General features: G+C 36.9%; 2 protein-coding genes across 2 annotated transcripts in view; both read left to right on the top strand.

Annotated features, from left to right (window-relative positions):
- Positions 1 to 7,697, top strand: part of GTF2H5 (general transcription factor IIH subunit 5) — a 30,330-nt gene extending 22,633 nt beyond the window's left edge. The window contains exon 3 of the mRNA XM_037820578.1: positions 7,202 to 7,697. Coding sequence (XP_037676506.1) covers positions 7,202 to 7,382 — 181 coding nt within the window. The 3' untranslated portion in view covers positions 7,383 to 7,697. The remainder of the gene's footprint in view (positions 1 to 7,201) is intronic.
- A 5,028-nt stretch (positions 7,698 to 12,725) lies between these two features.
- LOC119521897 (V-type proton ATPase subunit G 1-like) lies at positions 12,726 to 18,035 on the top strand. The gene has a single exon (XM_037820565.1). The coding sequence runs from the start codon at positions 14,218 to 14,220 to the stop codon at positions 14,572 to 14,574; it is 357 nt and encodes a 118-aa protein (XP_037676493.1). The 5' UTR covers positions 12,726 to 14,217; the 3' UTR covers positions 14,575 to 18,035.
- The last annotated feature ends 545 nt before the right edge of the window (positions 18,036 to 18,580 follow it).

The raw sequence follows: 18,580 nt of genomic DNA, 5'->3' as shown, positions 1-18,580 counted from the left end.
AGCAGACTTCTCAAAAGACTCTCTGTATTCAGTTTCTCTAATTTCTTTCCTCCCTTTCTCTCTTTTTTAAAAAAATGCAATTTTATTGAGATCTACTTAAGCACCATATAATCCATCCGAAGTATAAATCTGTAATAGCACACAGTACCTTTCTCTCTTAAACACACTCAATTCAGGCTTCCTCAACCCTGTGACTTTACCAAAACTGTTCAAGGTCCAGTAGCTTTCTGAATGCAGTGGTCAATTTTTAGTCCTTATCTTACTGTACCTATTAGCAGCATTTGGCACAGTTGATCATTCCTTCTTCCTGAATATTGTTTGTTCACTTATATTCTAGGCCTCTACAGGTTTTCTTCCCCATTCAGTAGTCACTTCAGAATCTTCTTTGCTGAATTCTTTTCTTTCCTTCTCTCCCTGAGTTTTTAATGTTGGAGCGTCCAAAGCTCCGTCCCTGTACTCTTCTCCACACATCTATTCATTCCCTTGTTAATTTAATATAATGTTATGGCTTTAAATACTGTCTACTCATTGATTAGTGACTGAAGTTTAGTTTTCGCCCTGGACCTCAGTGCTAAACTCCAGAATTTTTCTACTCATCCATCCATAAACTAGACAAAAGTGGAGTGTGGTCCTTATGGCCCACATAAGCATATATGAAAAACCCACAGCCAGCATAGTACTCAATGGTGAGAGACTGAAAGCCTTCCCTCTAAGATCAGGAACAAGACAAGGATGCCCGCTGTCGCCACTGTTGTTCAACATTGTGCTGGAAGTGCTAGCCAGGGCAATCCGGCAAGACAAAGAAATAAAAGGCATCCAAATTGGAAAAGAAGTAAAACTGTCATTGTTTGCAGATGATATGATCTTATATCTGGAAAACCCTGAGAAATCGACAATACAGCTACTAGAGCTAATAAACAAATTTAGCAAAGTAGCGGGATACAAGATTAATGCACATAAGTCAGTAATGTTTCTATATGCTAGAAATGAACAAACTGAAGAGACACTCAAGAAAAAGATACCATTTTCAATAGCAACTAAAAAAATCAAGTACCTAGGAATAAACTTAACCAAAGACGTAAAAGACCTATACAAAGAAAACTACATAACTCAACTAAAAGATAAAGATAAGGGGACCTTAAAAGATGGAAAAATATTCCATGTTCATGGATAGGAAGGCTAAATGTCATTAAGATGTCAATTCTACCCAAACTCATCTACAGATTCAATGCAATCCCAATCAAAATTCCAACAACCCACTTTGCAGACTTGGAAAAGCTAGTTATCAAATTTATTTGGAAAGGGAAGATGCCTCGAATTGCTAAAGACACTCTAAAAAAGAAAAACGAAGTGGGAGGATTTACACTCCCTGACTTTGAAGCTTATTATAAAGCCACGGTTGTCAAAACAGCATGGTACTGGCACAAAGATAGACATATAGATCAATGGAATCGAATTGAGAATTCGGAGACAGACCCTCAGATCTATGGCCGACTAATCTTTGATAAGGCCCCCAAAGTCACTGAACTGAGTCAGAATGGTCTTTTCAACAAATGGGGCTGGGAGAGTTGGATATCCATATCCAAAAGAATGAAAGAGGACCCCTACCTCACACCCTTCACAAAAATTAACTCAAAATGGATGAAAGATCTCAAAAAAAAAGAAAGTACCATAAAACTCCTAGAAGATAATGTAGGAAAACATCTTCAAGACCTTGTATTAGGCGGCCACTTCCTAGACTTTACACCCAAAGCACAAGCAACAAAAGAAAAAATAGATAAATGGGAACTTCTCAAGCTTAGAAGTTTCTGCACCTCAAAGGAATTTCTCAAAAAGGTAAAGAGGCAGCCAACTCAATGGGAAAAAATTTTTGGAAACCATGTATCTGACAAAAGACTGATATCTTGCATATATAAAGAAATCCTACAACTCAATGACAATAGTACAGACAGCCCAATTATAAAATGAGCAAAAGATATGACAAGACAGTTCTCTGAAGAGGAAATACAAATGGCCAAGAAACACATGAAAACATGTTCAGCTTCACTAGCTATTAGAGAGATGCAAATTAAGACCACAGTGAGATACCATCTCACACCGATTAGAATGGCTGCCATTAAACAAACAGGAAACTACAAATGCTGGAGGGGATGTGGAGAAATTGGAACTCTTAATTCATTGTTGGTGGGACTGTATAATGGTTCAGCCACTCTGGAAGTCAGTCTGGCAGTTCCTTAGAAAACTAGATATAGAGTTACCATTCGATCCAGCGATTGCACTTCTCGGTATATACCCGGAAGATCGGAAAGCAGTGACATGAACAGATATCTGCACGCCAATGTTCATAGCAGCATTATTCACAATTGCCAAGAGATGGAAACAACCCAAATGTCCTTCAACAGATGAGTGGATAAATAAAATGTGGTATATACACACGATGGAATACTACACAGCAGTAAGAAGGAACGATCTCGTGAAACATATGACAACATGGATGAACCTTGAAGACATAATGCTGAGCGAAATAAGCCAGGCACAAAAAGAGAAATATTATATGCTACCACTAATGTGAACTTTGAAAAATGTAAAACAAATGGTTTATAATGTAGAATGTAGGGGAACTAGCAATAGAGAGCAATTAAGGAAGGGGGAACAATAATCCAAAAAGAATGGATAAGCTATTTAACGTTCTAGGGATGCCCAGGAATGACTATGGTCTGTTAATTTCTGATGGATATAGTAGGAACAAGTTCACAGAAATGTTGCTATATTAGGTAACTTTCTTGGGGTAAAGTAGGAACAGGTTGGAAGTAAAGCAGTTAGGTTAGTTGTCTTTTTCTTACTCCCTTGTTATGGTCTCTTTGAAATGTTCTTTTATTGTATTTTTTTTTCATACAGTTGATTTAAAGAAAAAAAAAAATCGAGGAAAAAAATATGTAGAGCCTCCTTGAGGAGCCGGTGGAGAATGCAGGGGTATTGGCCTACCCCACCTCCATGGTTGCTAACATGACCACAGACATAGGGGACTGGTGGTTTGATGGGTTGAGCCCTCTACCATAGGTTTTACCCTTTGGAAGACGGTTGCTGCAAAGGAGAGGCTAGGCCTCCCTATATTTGTGCCTAAGAGCCTCCTCCCGAATGCCTCTTTGTTGCTCAGATGTGGCCCTCTCTCTCTAGCTAAGCCAACTTGAAAGGTAAAATCACTGCCCTCCCCCTTACATGGGATCAGACACCCAGGGGAGTGAATCTCCCTGGTAACATGGAATATGACTCCCGGGGAGGAATGTAGACCTGGCATCGTGGGACGGAGAACATCTTCTTGACCAAAAGGGGGATGTGAAAGGAAATGAAATAAGCTTCAGTGGCAGAGAGATTCCAAAAGGAGCTGAGAGGTCACTCTGGTGGGCACTCTTAGGCACAATTTAGACAACCCTTTTTAGGTCCCAAAGAATTGGGGTAGCTGGTGGTGGATACCTGAAACTATCAAACTGCAACCCAGAACCCATGAATCTCGAAGACAATTGTATAAAAATGTAGCTTATGAGGGGTGACAATGGGATTGGGAAAGCCATAAGGACCACACTCCACTTTGTCTAGTTTATGGATGGATGAGTAGAAAAATAGGGGAAGGAAACAAACAGACAAAGGTACCCAGTGTTCTTTTTTACTTCAATTGCTCTTTTTCACTCTAATTATTATTCTTGTTATTTTTGTGTGTGTGCTAATGAAGGTGTCAGGGATTGATTTAGGTGATGAATGTACAACTATGTAATGGTACTGTGAACAATCGAAAGTACGAGTTGTTTTGTATGACTGCGTGGTATGTGAATATATCTCAATAAAATGAAGATTAAAAAATAAATAAATAAATAAACTCCAGAATTGTATATCCTGCCGCCTATTCATCTTCACTTAGTTGCCTAACAGGCATCTCAAATATAACATGCCTAAAACTAAACTTTTTTTTTTTTAAAAAGACAGCTACGTAGAAACAATTTTTTCAATAAAACAAAACAAAACAAAATTCCTCATTGGTCCTTTCTGGCCATATTACAAATCACCAAAAATAACTGGCCTCCAACTTAATGGGCTTGGCAATGCCATTGCATTCATCAGTACTTCAAATATTTAGAAGCCGCTATCTTGTTACCCCATTTATAATTGTTTTTGCACCTAACCTTTTAGTCATTCAGAGACGTGGGTATATTTTCCTCCTGAAATTTGTAAAACTGAACACTTGATTTTACCTGCAAAATTGTTCTTTCCACATTCCGCCTCATTTCAGTGAAAGTCACCTCCATCCTCAGACAAGAAATCTTGATTCCGCCTTTCCAAAGCTCATATCTAGATTGAGCAAATCATTCTGGCTTTACATTGAACGTATATCTAGAGTCAACCACTTATCATCATCTGCACTGTTACCACCTGTTCCAGTTTGTTAGCTCTGCCATTATGCAAAATATCAGAAATGTATTGGCTTTTATGAAGGGGATTTATTAGGTTACAAATTTATAGTTCTTAGGCCATAAAAGTTTCCATACTGAGGCATCAACAAGAGTATTCCTTCACTAAAGAAAGGCTGATGGCATCAGAACAGCTCTGTCAGCTGGGAAGGCACGTGGCTGGTGTCTGCTGGTCCTTTGTCTCCCGGTTTCTGGTTTCAAAACAGCTTTCTCCAAAATGTCTCAGCTTCTGTTTCAGCTTCTCTCAGCTCTCTGCTTGGTTCTCCTGGGGTGTTTCTCTCTAAGCATCTGGGAGTCCTCTCTTAACTTCTCCAGGGCAAACTCTGGGCTTCATCTCTTAGCTTAGCATCTCCAAATGTCTGGGTCTGTGTCACCTCTTAGCTTCTCCTGGGGGCAAACTGGATTATTAATGTGTTTCTCAGCTTCTCTCTGCTCCTTGTTTCCGTGAGCTCTCTTAAAGGACTCCAGTGATCCAATTAAGACCCACCCAGAATGAGCAGGGTCACATCTCCATGGAAATAATTTAATCAGAGGTCTCATCCACAGTTGGCTGAGTCACATCTCCATGGAAACACTCAATCAGATGGTTCCACCCTAATCAAAAGGCTAGTAAGTCAGCCCCCACAAGATTTTATTAAAGATACATATTGGCTTTTGTTGGGGGCATAATTGATTCAAACCAGCACACCACCTATATCCAAATCATCATCATCTCTTGCCTGGATTAGTGAAACAGCCTTCTGATTGGATTCTGTGTTTCCACCCTTACCTCTCCTCTGCCCTCCCTCCCTGCCCATCTTTTCTCAACTCAGCAGCCAGTATGACCTTTATATTTTAAATTTAAGTTATCCATAAGTTACATCATGTCACTCAGAGTAAGACCATAGTACCTAAAATCTTCCAAGGCTCTCCGTGATCTGGATGAGTTCATGACTTTCTGGCTGGTCTCCTACTACTTCCCCCTTTCAGTCTCCCCACTCTACCCACACTGTCCTTCTTGCTCTTTGATCTGCCTGGAATGCTTTCCCCCAAATACTCCACGAGGTTTGCTCACTCTTCTTTGGTCTGTTTGTTCAGATGTTACCTTTTCAGTAAGGCCATCTCTGACCTTCCTATTTAAAACTGCAAAATCTGTCATCTTAGTCATTTCTTATCCTATTTCCCTGGTGGTTTGTTTTTTGTTTGTCGTAGCACTTACCACTAGAATGTAAGCTCCATAACAACAAGGATTCCTATGTATTGTTTGTTCACTGCTGATTCCCCAGGTGTATAATAGGATCACAATAAATATCTATGGAGTCAGTAAATAAAACTTAAAATAGCAAATATACTACTCATGAACAAATCAATTCCCCACGTGAGTATGGTCTTCTAATACTGCTACCGTAAAACTGAACTACATTTTGCTGAACCTAAGTGGATAAATGTAACCTAAGTTACCGAACCTAAGTGTGAGATTTAGAAACTCAATTCAGAATCTGTGACAATTCTGACATGGGCCTGTCTATTTATTTACATCATTATACAACACATTAAATTGTTAATAAAACCATTTTAATGGTAAGTTGTAGAAACTAGTTAAGAAAATCATCTCTTCAGTCAGGCTTGATTTTATTTCATAGTTAACATATCATTAATCATACTCTTTGCTACTGAAATAAATCCTGCTTCATTTATACCCCTGTTTGTACTTAAAACTTATTTTTATTGTTTTCTGTAAATTACACTGGACTTTTTTGCATTAAAGGTTATCTTTATAATTGATGTTGATATTTCTCAGTATACTAAAAAATTGTCTGAGATTCAATTTTCTGTAAGAATTGAATCTGTGTACTACAAGACATTTTTATATTCATCTTTTGCTAAACACATTATTGTATATTAGATCAAAAGAGAGTCCACTGTGATTTGGGGTTTTTATGAAAGAGACATATTTCTGTAAATTTGTACTACCTACCAAGAAATTGTATCCCTCTTTCCTTTGTAAGGAAAAAGTAAAAATCAGAAATAAAGAGAATTGAATTTGGATCTCTTCTTTGACCTCATATTCTTAAAGAGGTAGTGCTAGATTTTCTTCAAAGATTCTGAATGACAGTTTAGACTCATTTTAAGGAAGGAAAAATATTTGAGGATCTACTGCAAACCAGACCCTGTCCTTGGCGTTTATCTTCAACTTCCATAACAGTTCTGTTAATATAGGCTCACTATTATAGTTGAGAACAGAGGCTCTAGTGGATTAAGAACTTGGTGAAGGTCACAAAACTAGGTCATGAAGCTGGGATTGCAGTCAGATTGGTCTCTTGCTATACACTCTATTTTATTAAATTGACTATTTAGCTGGGTTTTGTAAGTTAATTTATCACTGGCAAGATAATGAATAGCTATTGTTTTTGTAAATCATGGGCAAGTAAGGAAATTTCATTTTTTAAATCTATTAAGGAGCCTGTGATTTTAGGCCCTATTAACTTCAAAGCTTTGAGCATTCCTTTATTTTTTCACTTGTCAGTGGCGTATTTTTTTTAAATCTTTTCATTGGCCTCTTTCTCCCAAATTCACGCTGACAGTTCTAAAATGAAGCCCTATCTATAATTTGTTAACACTTGAGGGAGAGAGAGGGTAAGGAATTGAATAGCAGCTCAGAACTTTTTAAATTATCCTAAAAATTCTACATGCTCAAATTTAATTGCTCATGGTATAATTTGACAAGGCATCTTATAATCATATCTTTATCTCCACAGCGATCCTGCCATGAAGCAGTTCCTGCTCTACTTGGATGAGTCCAATGCTCTAGGGAAGAAGTTCATCATTCAAGACATTGACGACACTCACGTCTTCGTAATAGCAGAGTTAGTTAATGTCCTCCAGGAGCGAGTAGGTGAATTAATGGACCAAAACGCCTTTTCTCTTACCCAGAAGTGAAAATATTAGATAGTGACCACTTAGGAATTATGAGGAACAAATGTGAAACAGACTGTCACCATTTGGTATCTTATGTGACTGATCACACCTAGAGAATTGCTTAAGAGCATGCTGCTGGAGAGACTGTAATATCATTTGATCTGAAAAAAGCCCCTGAACCAATTTTGTTGTTTTGTTTTTTAAGTACATGTACCCTAAAGTTAAAAAAAAAAGGGGGGGGTGCTTAAACAGTGGCTTTTATTACCTTTTATTAAAATATAAAGTGTTTTTCATACATTTTTCATACCAATTTAATATAACAAGCATATAATGGAATATGCTTCTAAATTGTCATTCTTTCCTAGGTATTTATTTTGCTTGTTTCTGTTAACAATTCTGGATTTTTGTAGTGGGGGGTGGGGGTGGGGGAGCTATTTTGTTTCAATCAGATTTCATGGAGTTTTGATAAATATTCCAAGAAAGGACCTTTGATAACATTTATAACTCGTGAATAATATTTGCATAGCAGCCAGGTCTATTGCTGAAGAAGATGGGGAAGAGAAGCATGTAACATTAGTATAAACTACAGTTTGCATTTCCCTCAAAATAAAATTTTTAAAAAGGTCAGAGGGTCCGAAACAACTGCACAGGAAAGCTGAATGCTGCCTCACATCTTTAGTTTTCCCCTGTTCAAACTTCCCATCAGGGCAAGCATTCTTTCATTAAGAAATCAGTTTTATGTGTGCCTTATTCTCCATGAGAATCCCTATTTAAACTTATTTTAAAAAGAAAGATAGAACCAGAAAGAAGCAAAATCATTTATATGGGAAATAATATATTAGGTTAAAATATATTGTGTATGATTCCGTGATTGATAGGAGTCAGAAATAAATGACATTATAGGGATTTTACCTTTCTTCTAGAAGATAGTGGCAGTGGGATGGGTTCCTATGATGGAAGTTTTCCCAAAGGAAAGAGAACTTCCATGACATATGTGGAATCATCAAAACTGATTTGCTTACCTCTTTATGGTATGTTTATTCAAAGCACCAGAGTACCATTTTTACTTGCTTATACATGTATTACTGAAGCAAGCAATTATTATAGTTAGGTGTTTTTATCACAATTCCCATGTAACTCAATCCATACAATTTTTAAAAAATTATTGTGTTTTTTTTTTAATTAGAAAAGTTGTAGGTTTAGAGAAAAGTCATGTAAAAAATGTTTCTATATACCCCCCATTATTGAGACTTAGCGTTTGTATAGTACCTTTGTTAACAATTGTTGCAACAATATTACAATGTTACTTTTAACTATAGACTGTAGTTTGCATTAGTTGTATTTTTCCCCATATACCATCCTAATATTAACACCTTATAATAAGGATGTACATTTGTTCTAGTTTATGTAAGAACATTCTTATATTTGTACAGTTAACCACAGTCATCATCCACAACAGGAGTCATTATGTTATACAGTCCCATGTTTTATCCTCTAGCTTTCCTTCTAGTGGCATACACAACCCTAAACTTACCCTTTCAACCATAATCACACCTATAATTCAGTGCTATTAGTTACCCTTACAGTAATGTGCTACCATTACCTCTGTCCATTTGCAAACATTTACAATAAACCTTCTCAAACCTTCAATTCAGTACAAATTAAGCATCAGCTCCCCAGTCTCTACCCTCTTTTTAGTTCCTTTTAACCTATACTCTAGATTTTAGCTCCAAGAGTTCGTATTAGTGAGACCATACAATATATGTCCTTTTGTGTCTGGCTTATTTCACTCAACATAATGTCTTCCAAGTTCATCTGTATTGTTGCATACATCAGGACTTCATTCCTTCTTACTGCTGAATATTCCCTCATGTATATACCACAGTTTGTTTATCCATTCATCAGCTGATGGACACTTGGGTTGTTTCCATCTTTTGGCAATTGTGAATAATGCTGCTATGAACATCGATGTCTGTTCATGTCCTTGCTTTCAGTTCTTCTGAGTATATACCTAGTAGCAGGATTGCTGGATCACATGGCAGTTCTCTTAGCTTCCTGAGAAACCATTTTGCCAAACTGTCTTCCACAGTGGCTGCACATTCTACATACCCACCAGCGGTGAATGAGTGTTCCTATTTGTCCAAATCCTCTCCAACACCTGTAGTTTTGTTTGTGTGTGTGTGTGTGTGTGTGTGTGTGTGTGTGTGTGTGTGTGTTTAATATTGGCCATTCATGTAGGTGTGAAATATCTCATTATGGCTTTGATTTACATTTCCCAAATAGCTAGTGGTTTTGAGCATCTTTTATTTGCTTTTCAGGCGTTCGTATTTCTTCTTTGGAGAAGTGATGATTCTGGTCTTTTGCCCAGTTTTTAATTGGGTTGTTTTTTTATTGTTGAGTTGTAGGATTTCTTTATATATTCTGGATATTAAACTCTTGTCGGATATGTGTTTTCCGAATATTTTCTCTCATTGAGTCAGCTGCCTTTTCACTTAACAAAATCATTTGAAGCACAGAAGTATTCAATTTTGAGGAGGTTTCATTTATGTTTCCTTTTTTGTTGCTTGTGCTTTGGGTGTAAGGTCTAAGAAACCACCTCCTATCACCAGATCTTGTAGATGCTTCCCTATTTCTTCTAGAAGTTTTGTGGTCCTAGCTCTTACATTTGGGTCTTTGATCCATTTTGAGTTAATTTTTGTATAGGGGAAAGAGAGGGTTCCTCTTTCATTCTTTTGGCTTGGCTGTACTGTTGTCCCAGCACCATTTATTGAAGAGACTGTTCCATCCCACTTGACTGGCTTTGGCAGCCTTGTCAAAAATCAAGTGGCCATAAACGTGAGAGTCTGTTTCTGAACTTGCAATTCAATTCCATTGATCAATAGACCTATTTTTATGCCAGTACCTTGATCCGTACAACTTTGATCCCCATAATGCACACAATTTTGATGGGTAACTGGAACACCTGGTATAAAAATCCAGTACTAAAACTTGGTAAATGGGAGATAAGTTTCTTCAGATTGTCCAGCTGTATAGGAAAGCGATAGAATCTTGTATTTCAGACATGTATGCCTCATGCATTTGTCACCTAATTCCTTTTATATTAATATGAAGCCTAAAGAAATTTTTCCTTAGAATCCCAGAGTTTAAAAGGTATGGGGAAAAAAAGTGTATTAGACAGTGACTACAAAGAGTGTTATGTGAAGGAAAATCTTTATTTCCTAGCCTCTTATTTTTAAAAAATTGTGCTGAGGCAAATGTTAATATCTTTCTTTGGAGACTGCATTAGGGAAGATGGACAGTGTGGCTGCAAGTCCACTTACAGCTCTTAGTTGACTTGTCCAGCTATAAGATAACAGAAAATATCTAAGTGATACCAGGAATGACCACAATTAAAATTTTGGTGCCAATCATCAAACCTTTTTCTAAGAACACTGTTCCAGTTTGCTAATGCTGCCGTTTTGCAAAACACCAGAAATGGATTGGCTTTTATAAAGGGGGTTTATTTGGTTACAAAGTTACAGTCTTAGTGCCATAAAATGTCCAAGGTAAGGCATCAACAATAGGGTACCTTCACTGGAGAAAGGCCATTGGCATCTGGAAAACCTCTGTTGTCTGGGAAGGCACATGGCTAGCATCTGCTGATCCTGGGTTGCATTTCAAAATGGCTTTCTCCAAAATGTCAGCTTTAGGTTTCAACGGCTATCTTCAAAATGTCAGCTAAGCTGTAGCTCTGAGTGCCTTCTGTTTGTGAGCTCATTATAAGACTCCAGTGAAGTAATCAAGACCCATGCTGAAATGGGCGGGGCCACACCTCCATGGAATCGTTCAGAGGTCACACCCTAACCAAAGGTGTCACTCACAGTTTGATGGGTCACATTTCAAGGAAACAACCTAATCCCAATATCCCACAAGATTGGATTAAAAAATCATGCCTTTTTCTTGGGGGACATAGTATATCCAAAGTGGCACAAACACAGAAACAGTCCTCTGCTCCCCATTCTAATAAGATCATACTGCTTTAACAGTTTTTTATGATCTTTTATTTATTAAAATCATGAAGCAGGATTTCTATTTCAGAAGAAGGTTTTCCTTCTTATTTCTTGAACATGTTAGAATTACATGAGGAGCTTTTTAAAAATACTGATGTCTGACCTCAGCTCCCAGATATTCAGATATAATTGTTCTAGGATGGAAACCCAAGCATCATCATTTTCAAAAGATACCCCTGGTGATTTTATTGTGCAGTCAGAGCTGAGAACCAGGCCAAGTATGTCCAATAGAGGCTCGGGGTGGGAGGTTTTGTTTTTGGGTTTTTTTTTTGCTTTTTTGTAGTCTAATCTACCAGCACAGCTGTTTCCTTTTACTGCCAAGAAAATGCTGAGCATACCCAGTGAGAAACCAGCATTTGTTAAAATCCACTAATTAGATAACTGACTCCCTAAGAAGCTGTAGAATCTTACTTATTGCTGGTAGTTACCTTTGGTTAGTTTGAAGAAAGTAATGGCAGCACTCTTAATTGTTTAGGGGTTTTTTGCCTTTAACATAAATTCACTGTAGGATTTTTTTAATCATTTGCTTATTTATTATTTACCATGTGGTGGAATTTATTTTTTTTTACTAGGATGTCAATACTTTTCAAACTAGTATTGCTTCTAATTCATTGTTTGTCTGTCTTTATTTTATTACTCACCTAAGCATACACTGGATAAAGGGGGTTTCAGTTACCAGGTTTTTACAATCACATGGTCATAAGATAAAAGCTATATAGAAATATAATCATCAGTGATCAAGGCTACTGGGTTATAGTTCAACAATTTCAATTATTTCCTTCTGGCTATTCTAATACACTAGAAACTAAAAAGATATATCTATATAATGATTCAGTCAGTCATAATCATTTGTTAAATCCTAACTTCTCCATTTACAATTCCTCCTTCTCATTTGATCATTCTCAGTCATCAGGGATATCTGGGCAGTGACCATTCTAACTTCTTCATGCTGAAAAAGCTTGTTGGCATTATGGGGTAGAGGAATGCAACCTGTTGTGATGTTGGAGAGATTGGTACCTCTGGGTTTCAGGGCTAGTCTAGCATAGGAATAATCTGGAGGCTTTATTTTTCTGAAAAAATAAACTTACTAAGAAAAACTTTTATAGAGTCTTAGATAGAGCCCAGGGTACTCTTTCGTGTTTTCCGGAATATTGTTGGTTGAGGCTTGACTGTGGCAATTTGCAATATCTGTCTGAAGCTTGCATAAGAATAACCTCCAGAATGACCTCTCGACTCTATTTGAAATCTCTTAGCCACTGAAACTTTGTCTTGTTTTGTTTCTTTTCCCCCTTTTGGTCAAGAAGGCATTCTCAATCCCACGATGCCAGGGTCAGGCTCATCCATGGGAGTCGAGCCCCACGTTGTCAGAGAGACTTACACCCCTGAAAGTCATGTCCCATGGAGTAGGGAGGGTAGTGAGTTTATTTGCAGAGTTTGGGTTAGAGAGAGTGAGGAAGGTGGTGGAATTTTTTCACGTGATAAACTATTAAGCCATGTCAATATATACTTTCTCAGGCAGGATATTTCTGAGGGGGATGCCTAATATTCAATATTGTCTTGTTTACATAGCTGTGATAGGTACTCTGTCTCCTCAAAAGTCTCAATAACAGCTGCACTTACACAAGGCCTTTGGACATATATGCTTTATATTTTGTTAAATCAAGAAGAGAAGTTGAGTTTAACACCCCCCAAAAAACATGGCAGAGCAGAGGCAGGACTGTGAAAGATGCATAAACAAAATTAATTTGTGATATGAGGAATTCAAAGAAATCTTTATGAAGGTTTTGAAATTCCCATAGGACATGAAATGGGGGAGCTATGTTTTATGCTAATCTTATAAAACACATTAAATCACTTGGTGTTTGCAAATACAATTTATAATTAATGCATCTTAGAAATTTTAGTAGAAGCTACCTATCGAAGTAAACATTCAATGCATATTTAAGGCTTTACTATAGCTATACTTTGGTGATTGGTCTGAAAGCTTCTCTGAAAATTTTCCAATTAAAATTATTATGGATGTAATCTAGGCAGATATGCTATTGAGGTCTCCTTCCTCTATGTCGATGCTTCCCGATCTTTAAAGTGCTTGTGAATCCTCCTGAAATCTTGTTAAAGGGCAGATTCTGTCTGAGTAGGTCTGAGCTGGGGCCCAGGATTCTACGTTTCTAACAAGCTCCAGGTGGCATCGATGCTGCTGTTTGGCAGGTCACACCTTGAGTAGCAAAACTCTGTCACACAATTGAGGACCCATGATGGGGGGATTTCTCTTAGTTCCTAGCATGAGCAAAGCTGTATTCCTCCTAAACAATTTTATTTTCTTGATTTGTTTTTTAATCTTGTGGACACTGCTAGAGAACTGATTAGTCAACTGCCCCCAGCAACTACACAGACCCTATGATACATGTCAGTATGTTAATTTAGCCTTGGCTTCTAATTTCATATCCTTATTTTTCCTTCACTCCAAATTCCTCATTATTTTGATTCTTAGTATAAAAGCATTCAGGTAAATATAAATATACTGAATCATATAACATCTATGTCAATCAGATTGAACAATGTTATTCATATTTGATTCTGATTTAAAAAAAAAAAAAATACGTAATTGAAATCCTTTTGTCCTCTTCCCCAATCCTGGTCCCCTTCTTACTCTCCTGCCTTTGGAGACATTGATGACGTGACATTGATATGTGATCATCCATGATGTTTACTTGTATTACATAATATGCTGACCCTGGGGGCAACCAAACCATTTTAGGCTACTCACTTTGGCCTGAAGAGTTGCTGCCACTGCCACCACCGCAGCCATGGCTTGTCAGTCTCAGGGCATCCAGCAGCTGCTGCAGGCCGAGAAGTGCACTATTGAAAAGGTCTCTGAGGCTTGCAAACAAAAAGGACCAAGGCTGAAGCAGGCCAAAGAAGCAGCTCAGGCTGAAACTGAACAGTACCTCCTGCAAAGGAATAAAGAGTTCAAGGCCAAGGAAGCTGTGACTCGAGGATTCCATGGCAGTTGCAGCACTGAAGTGGAGAAGGAGAGCCAGGAGAAGATGACCATCTTCCAGATCTACTTCCAGTGGAACAGGGAGGAAGTCCTGGATAACCTCTTGGCCTTTGTCTACGACATCCAGCCAGAAATCCATGAAAACTACCTCATAAATGGATAGGGGAGGAGCACCTGTTCGTGGATTGGCATTTTAGATGCCCTCACATGGAGTGTGAAGCTTTAGCAGAGCTACAATTATGTTCTTGTGGAAGGGTATTAAATTATTTCTGTATGTTGTATAGTAGGTCCTTTCACTTTTTTTGAGAGTAGCACACCTAGCTGCTTTGTACGGATTTACAGCTTATCCAAAGATTCCATCTTTTAATCTCATATTTCTGATAAATTTGATGGGTATATGTTATCTTACTCTATGTCACTTAGCTCAAGCTACATGTATGGCAATATTGATTTTTCTTTCTTAGATCTAGTACCAAAAAACACTTATTTGAAGAAAGAAAGGGGTTAAATATTTTATTTCCCTAAGGCTTTCTTAAAGGTCAGGGGCTTTACCTATGAAAAAGTAGTAAATAGTCATTTGTAACCTATGTGAAGCAGCAGCCAGCCTTCAAGTAGTCCTTTCTGGCAAAGACTTAGAGCAATAAGTACTAGAATAATTTGTTTGGGCAGCTTTTAGTTTCTCTTAAGAAGAATTAACTAGACAGAATTCAAGAACTTGTTACATTGCTTGTTATTGCTTAATTTACTGATAATCACTTAAAAGTCAAGACTTTGCCAAAAAAAAGTATCCGTAAAATATAGATACTGTTGTTTTGTGTTTTTTACACATAAAAGATACATAGATGGCATTATGCTGTAAACTATCATTATACAGTTATTCCCATACTATTTTTTTTAGATCTGACCCTATTGATCCATGTATTTTCAGTTCATTCATATAGCTTTTAATTTACTGTTAAATCATATGAACACCTCAAATTTTAATTATCTGTTCTTTTTTAATGGACATTTAGGTTGTTTCCAAATTTTACTGTTACAAGCAATGCTACAGTGGGTATCTTTGTTTCCTGCTGCACATGTGCAAGTGTTTTCTTTAAATTACTTCCCAGAAATGGAATTACTGGGTCATAGGTTAGGCACATTTTCAACTTCAAGAAATCTTGCCAGATTTCTCTCCAAAGTGGTTGAATCAATAAACACTGCACCAGCAATTGGTCAAAGTTTCTATTTCTCCACATCCTTGCCCATACTTTTATTTTTTACTAATCTGGTGGGTTTGAAGTAAAATTAATCTCAACTATTTTTTTAATCTTTTTTTAATTTATTTTTGGAAGCTGTTTCAGTTTTGTGTGTGTGTGAGTTTGTGATAATTATACATACTATTTTTAAAGGGAAGTATATAGTATTTCTGCTTCCTTGTTATTTTTATAGGTTGATCTTTAGCCTAATCATCATTCTAATCTAATCCCCTGGAAAAATATTGTTTGTAACAACCAAATTGCAAATGAGTTGTTATACAAAGACAGTGTATATTCATAAAAAGGAGACTTCCTGCAATAAGCTAGATTTTCCTCCTCTAGTCTAAATTCTACTAAAAATAATAAACCATTTTGAGCTGTTTTGTACATAAGCATAGGTTAAGAGGTTTATGTGCTGCCAAAGTTGATCAATAAGATGCTAAAGATAGATTTCTTACTGGCTGAATTTTTAAAATAAATGTTTTATTGAAGTATAACACACTGAGAAAAATACGCAAGTCATAAATGTACAGATTTCTGAATTACCATAAACTGAACACACCTGTATAACCAGCACTCAGATCAAGAAATAAAATCACCACCATCCCAGAAGCCCTTTCATGCCTCTTCCCATCACTACCCACCCAAGGGTAACTATTCTGACTTCAAACAGCATAGATTATTTATGCCTGTTTTTGAACTTTCTATAAATGGAATCATGCAGTATGTACTCTTGTGTCTGGCTTCTAGTGCTCAGCATATTTGTGAGGTTCATCCATGCATTGCATGAAGTTAGTTTGTTCATTCTCATTGCTGCATGGCATTCCGCTACATGCCTGTACCACATGACGTATTTTGGTTGATAAATTAATCCTAATAATAAATAAATACCCATTCATTAAACCTCAATCTGAAACTGAAAAATACACAATAAATTACTGTTCTAATAAAAAAAACTACCACTATGATGTAGTCATACTAATGCATTATTTCTCCAGTGACAGAAGTTATACAACCATTGTATTTCTTTGAGAGAATACATGGAAGTATATGATCTATTTGCAAAATATACTGGCATTACATCACTATTCTATGATTTTTATAGTAGTTTTTTCAATTCATTTAGTCCTTCACTTATTCATTCAGAAAATAATTCAGTGCCTACCATGCCCTAAATGTGGAGGATAGATATAACTGTAAAAATGGTGGGTGAGGCACCTGTGCCCGTTAGGAATGCTTTTGACTTCAAATAACAGAACCCCAACTAAGTCACTTAAACGGTAAAGAAGTTTGATTGTCCCACCTAACAAGAAATCTGTAGGCTGAGAGTTCCAGCAAAGCCAACCCTCATCTACTCTGCTATCCTAATCATTGGCTTTTAATCCTTGGCCTTATGACCTTATGGTCACAAGATGGTGACTGCTGCTCCAAGGATTACATGCTCACAACAGCAGCCCAAACAAGAAAAGGAATGTCTGCAGAGAAAATAAGGAAAAACTTCCTCCTGGTGTAGCTGTCTCTTTTTTTCAGAGAGAAAAATCTTTCCCAGATTCTCTCTACAAGACCATCCATAGGTCACTCGTGATCCGATAATAGGATGAGAAGGGTACTTCACCTCTGCGGTCTTCTTCCCGAAAGCTCGTAACCCCAGTCTCATCATGAGAAGACATCAGACAAACCCAAATCAAGGGAACTTCTACAAAACAACTGACCAGTACTCTTCAAACCTGCCAAGATCGTGAAAAACAAGGCAAGGCCTAGAAACAGTCACAGATCAGAAGAGACTAAGGAGACAAGACAACTAAATGTGAAGTGTACCTAGATGGAATCTGGGAATAAGAAAAGGATGTTAGGTAAAAATTAAGAAAATCTGCATAATGTCTGGAGTTCAGTGATAATTATTTACTAATCCCGGTTTTTCAATTATGATAAACATACCCTGGTAATATAACAATGTGGGGGTGGATGAACCAAGATTGACAAAATGTTGATGAATGTCGAAACTGGGTGATAGGTAAATGGAGTTCATTACACTGTCCTGTCTACTTTTGTACATCCTGAAGATTTCCATTAAAAGTTCGTAAAGGTGAATATTTTGCTCTAGTACATATGTTTAGTACATAATATGTCAATATAATATGTATTAGATAGTACATAATGTTTCAATAAATAATATAGAGCATAACTGTGAATTTTGTTATCAAGAATACTGTGTTCGAATACCAGTTTTGCCATTTGATAGTTTGTGATTTGGGGCAAATTATTAAACTTTTCTACTTCTTGGTTTCTTTAGCTGTAAAATGCAGATAATAATTATAATAATACCTACTTTTATAAGGTGTTTTTTTTTCATTCTTTTTCATAGATGAATTTTCCATTGTATGTATACACCACATTATTTAATTTTTTTTCATTTTTCTTTTTTTTTTTTTTTTTTACTTTTTATTTTGAAGTCATTTCAAACTTATAGGTCATGGCAAAATTGATACAAAACGCATCAGAGAACTCCAACCTACCTCTGCCCCCAGAATACCTAGATCCACCAGTTTTAAGATTTTGCCACATTTGCCATGTCATTGTTATATCCATCTGAACATCTGAGAGGAGGTTGTATACATCATGCTTCTTGAACATATAATACTGCCATGTACATTTCCTAGGAAAACGGATATTTATTCACTTATGTAACCATCTTAAATACACCTATCAAGTTCAAGAAATTTCCAGTAATCTCCTTTTGAGCCTTTTCTCCATTATTACATCTTGTCCAGTATCATGTCTTGCATTTAATAATTATCTCTTTAGTTCTTTTTGTTGTTAAATTGTGAAAACACATATACAATATGCACTTTCCCATCTCAGCCACTCCCAAGCATATCATTCAGTGGGGGTTTATCACATTCACAATGTTGCAGCACGCTCACCACCATC

Source organism: Choloepus didactylus, chromosome 2, assembly GCF_015220235.1.
Source record: "Choloepus didactylus isolate mChoDid1 chromosome 2, mChoDid1.pri, whole genome shotgun sequence".
NCBI classification, from domain to species: Eukaryota; Metazoa; Chordata; class Mammalia; order Pilosa; family Megalonychidae; genus Choloepus; species Choloepus didactylus.
Note: the sequence above shows the minus strand (reverse complement) of the source record. Positions and strands in the feature narration are given on the sequence as shown.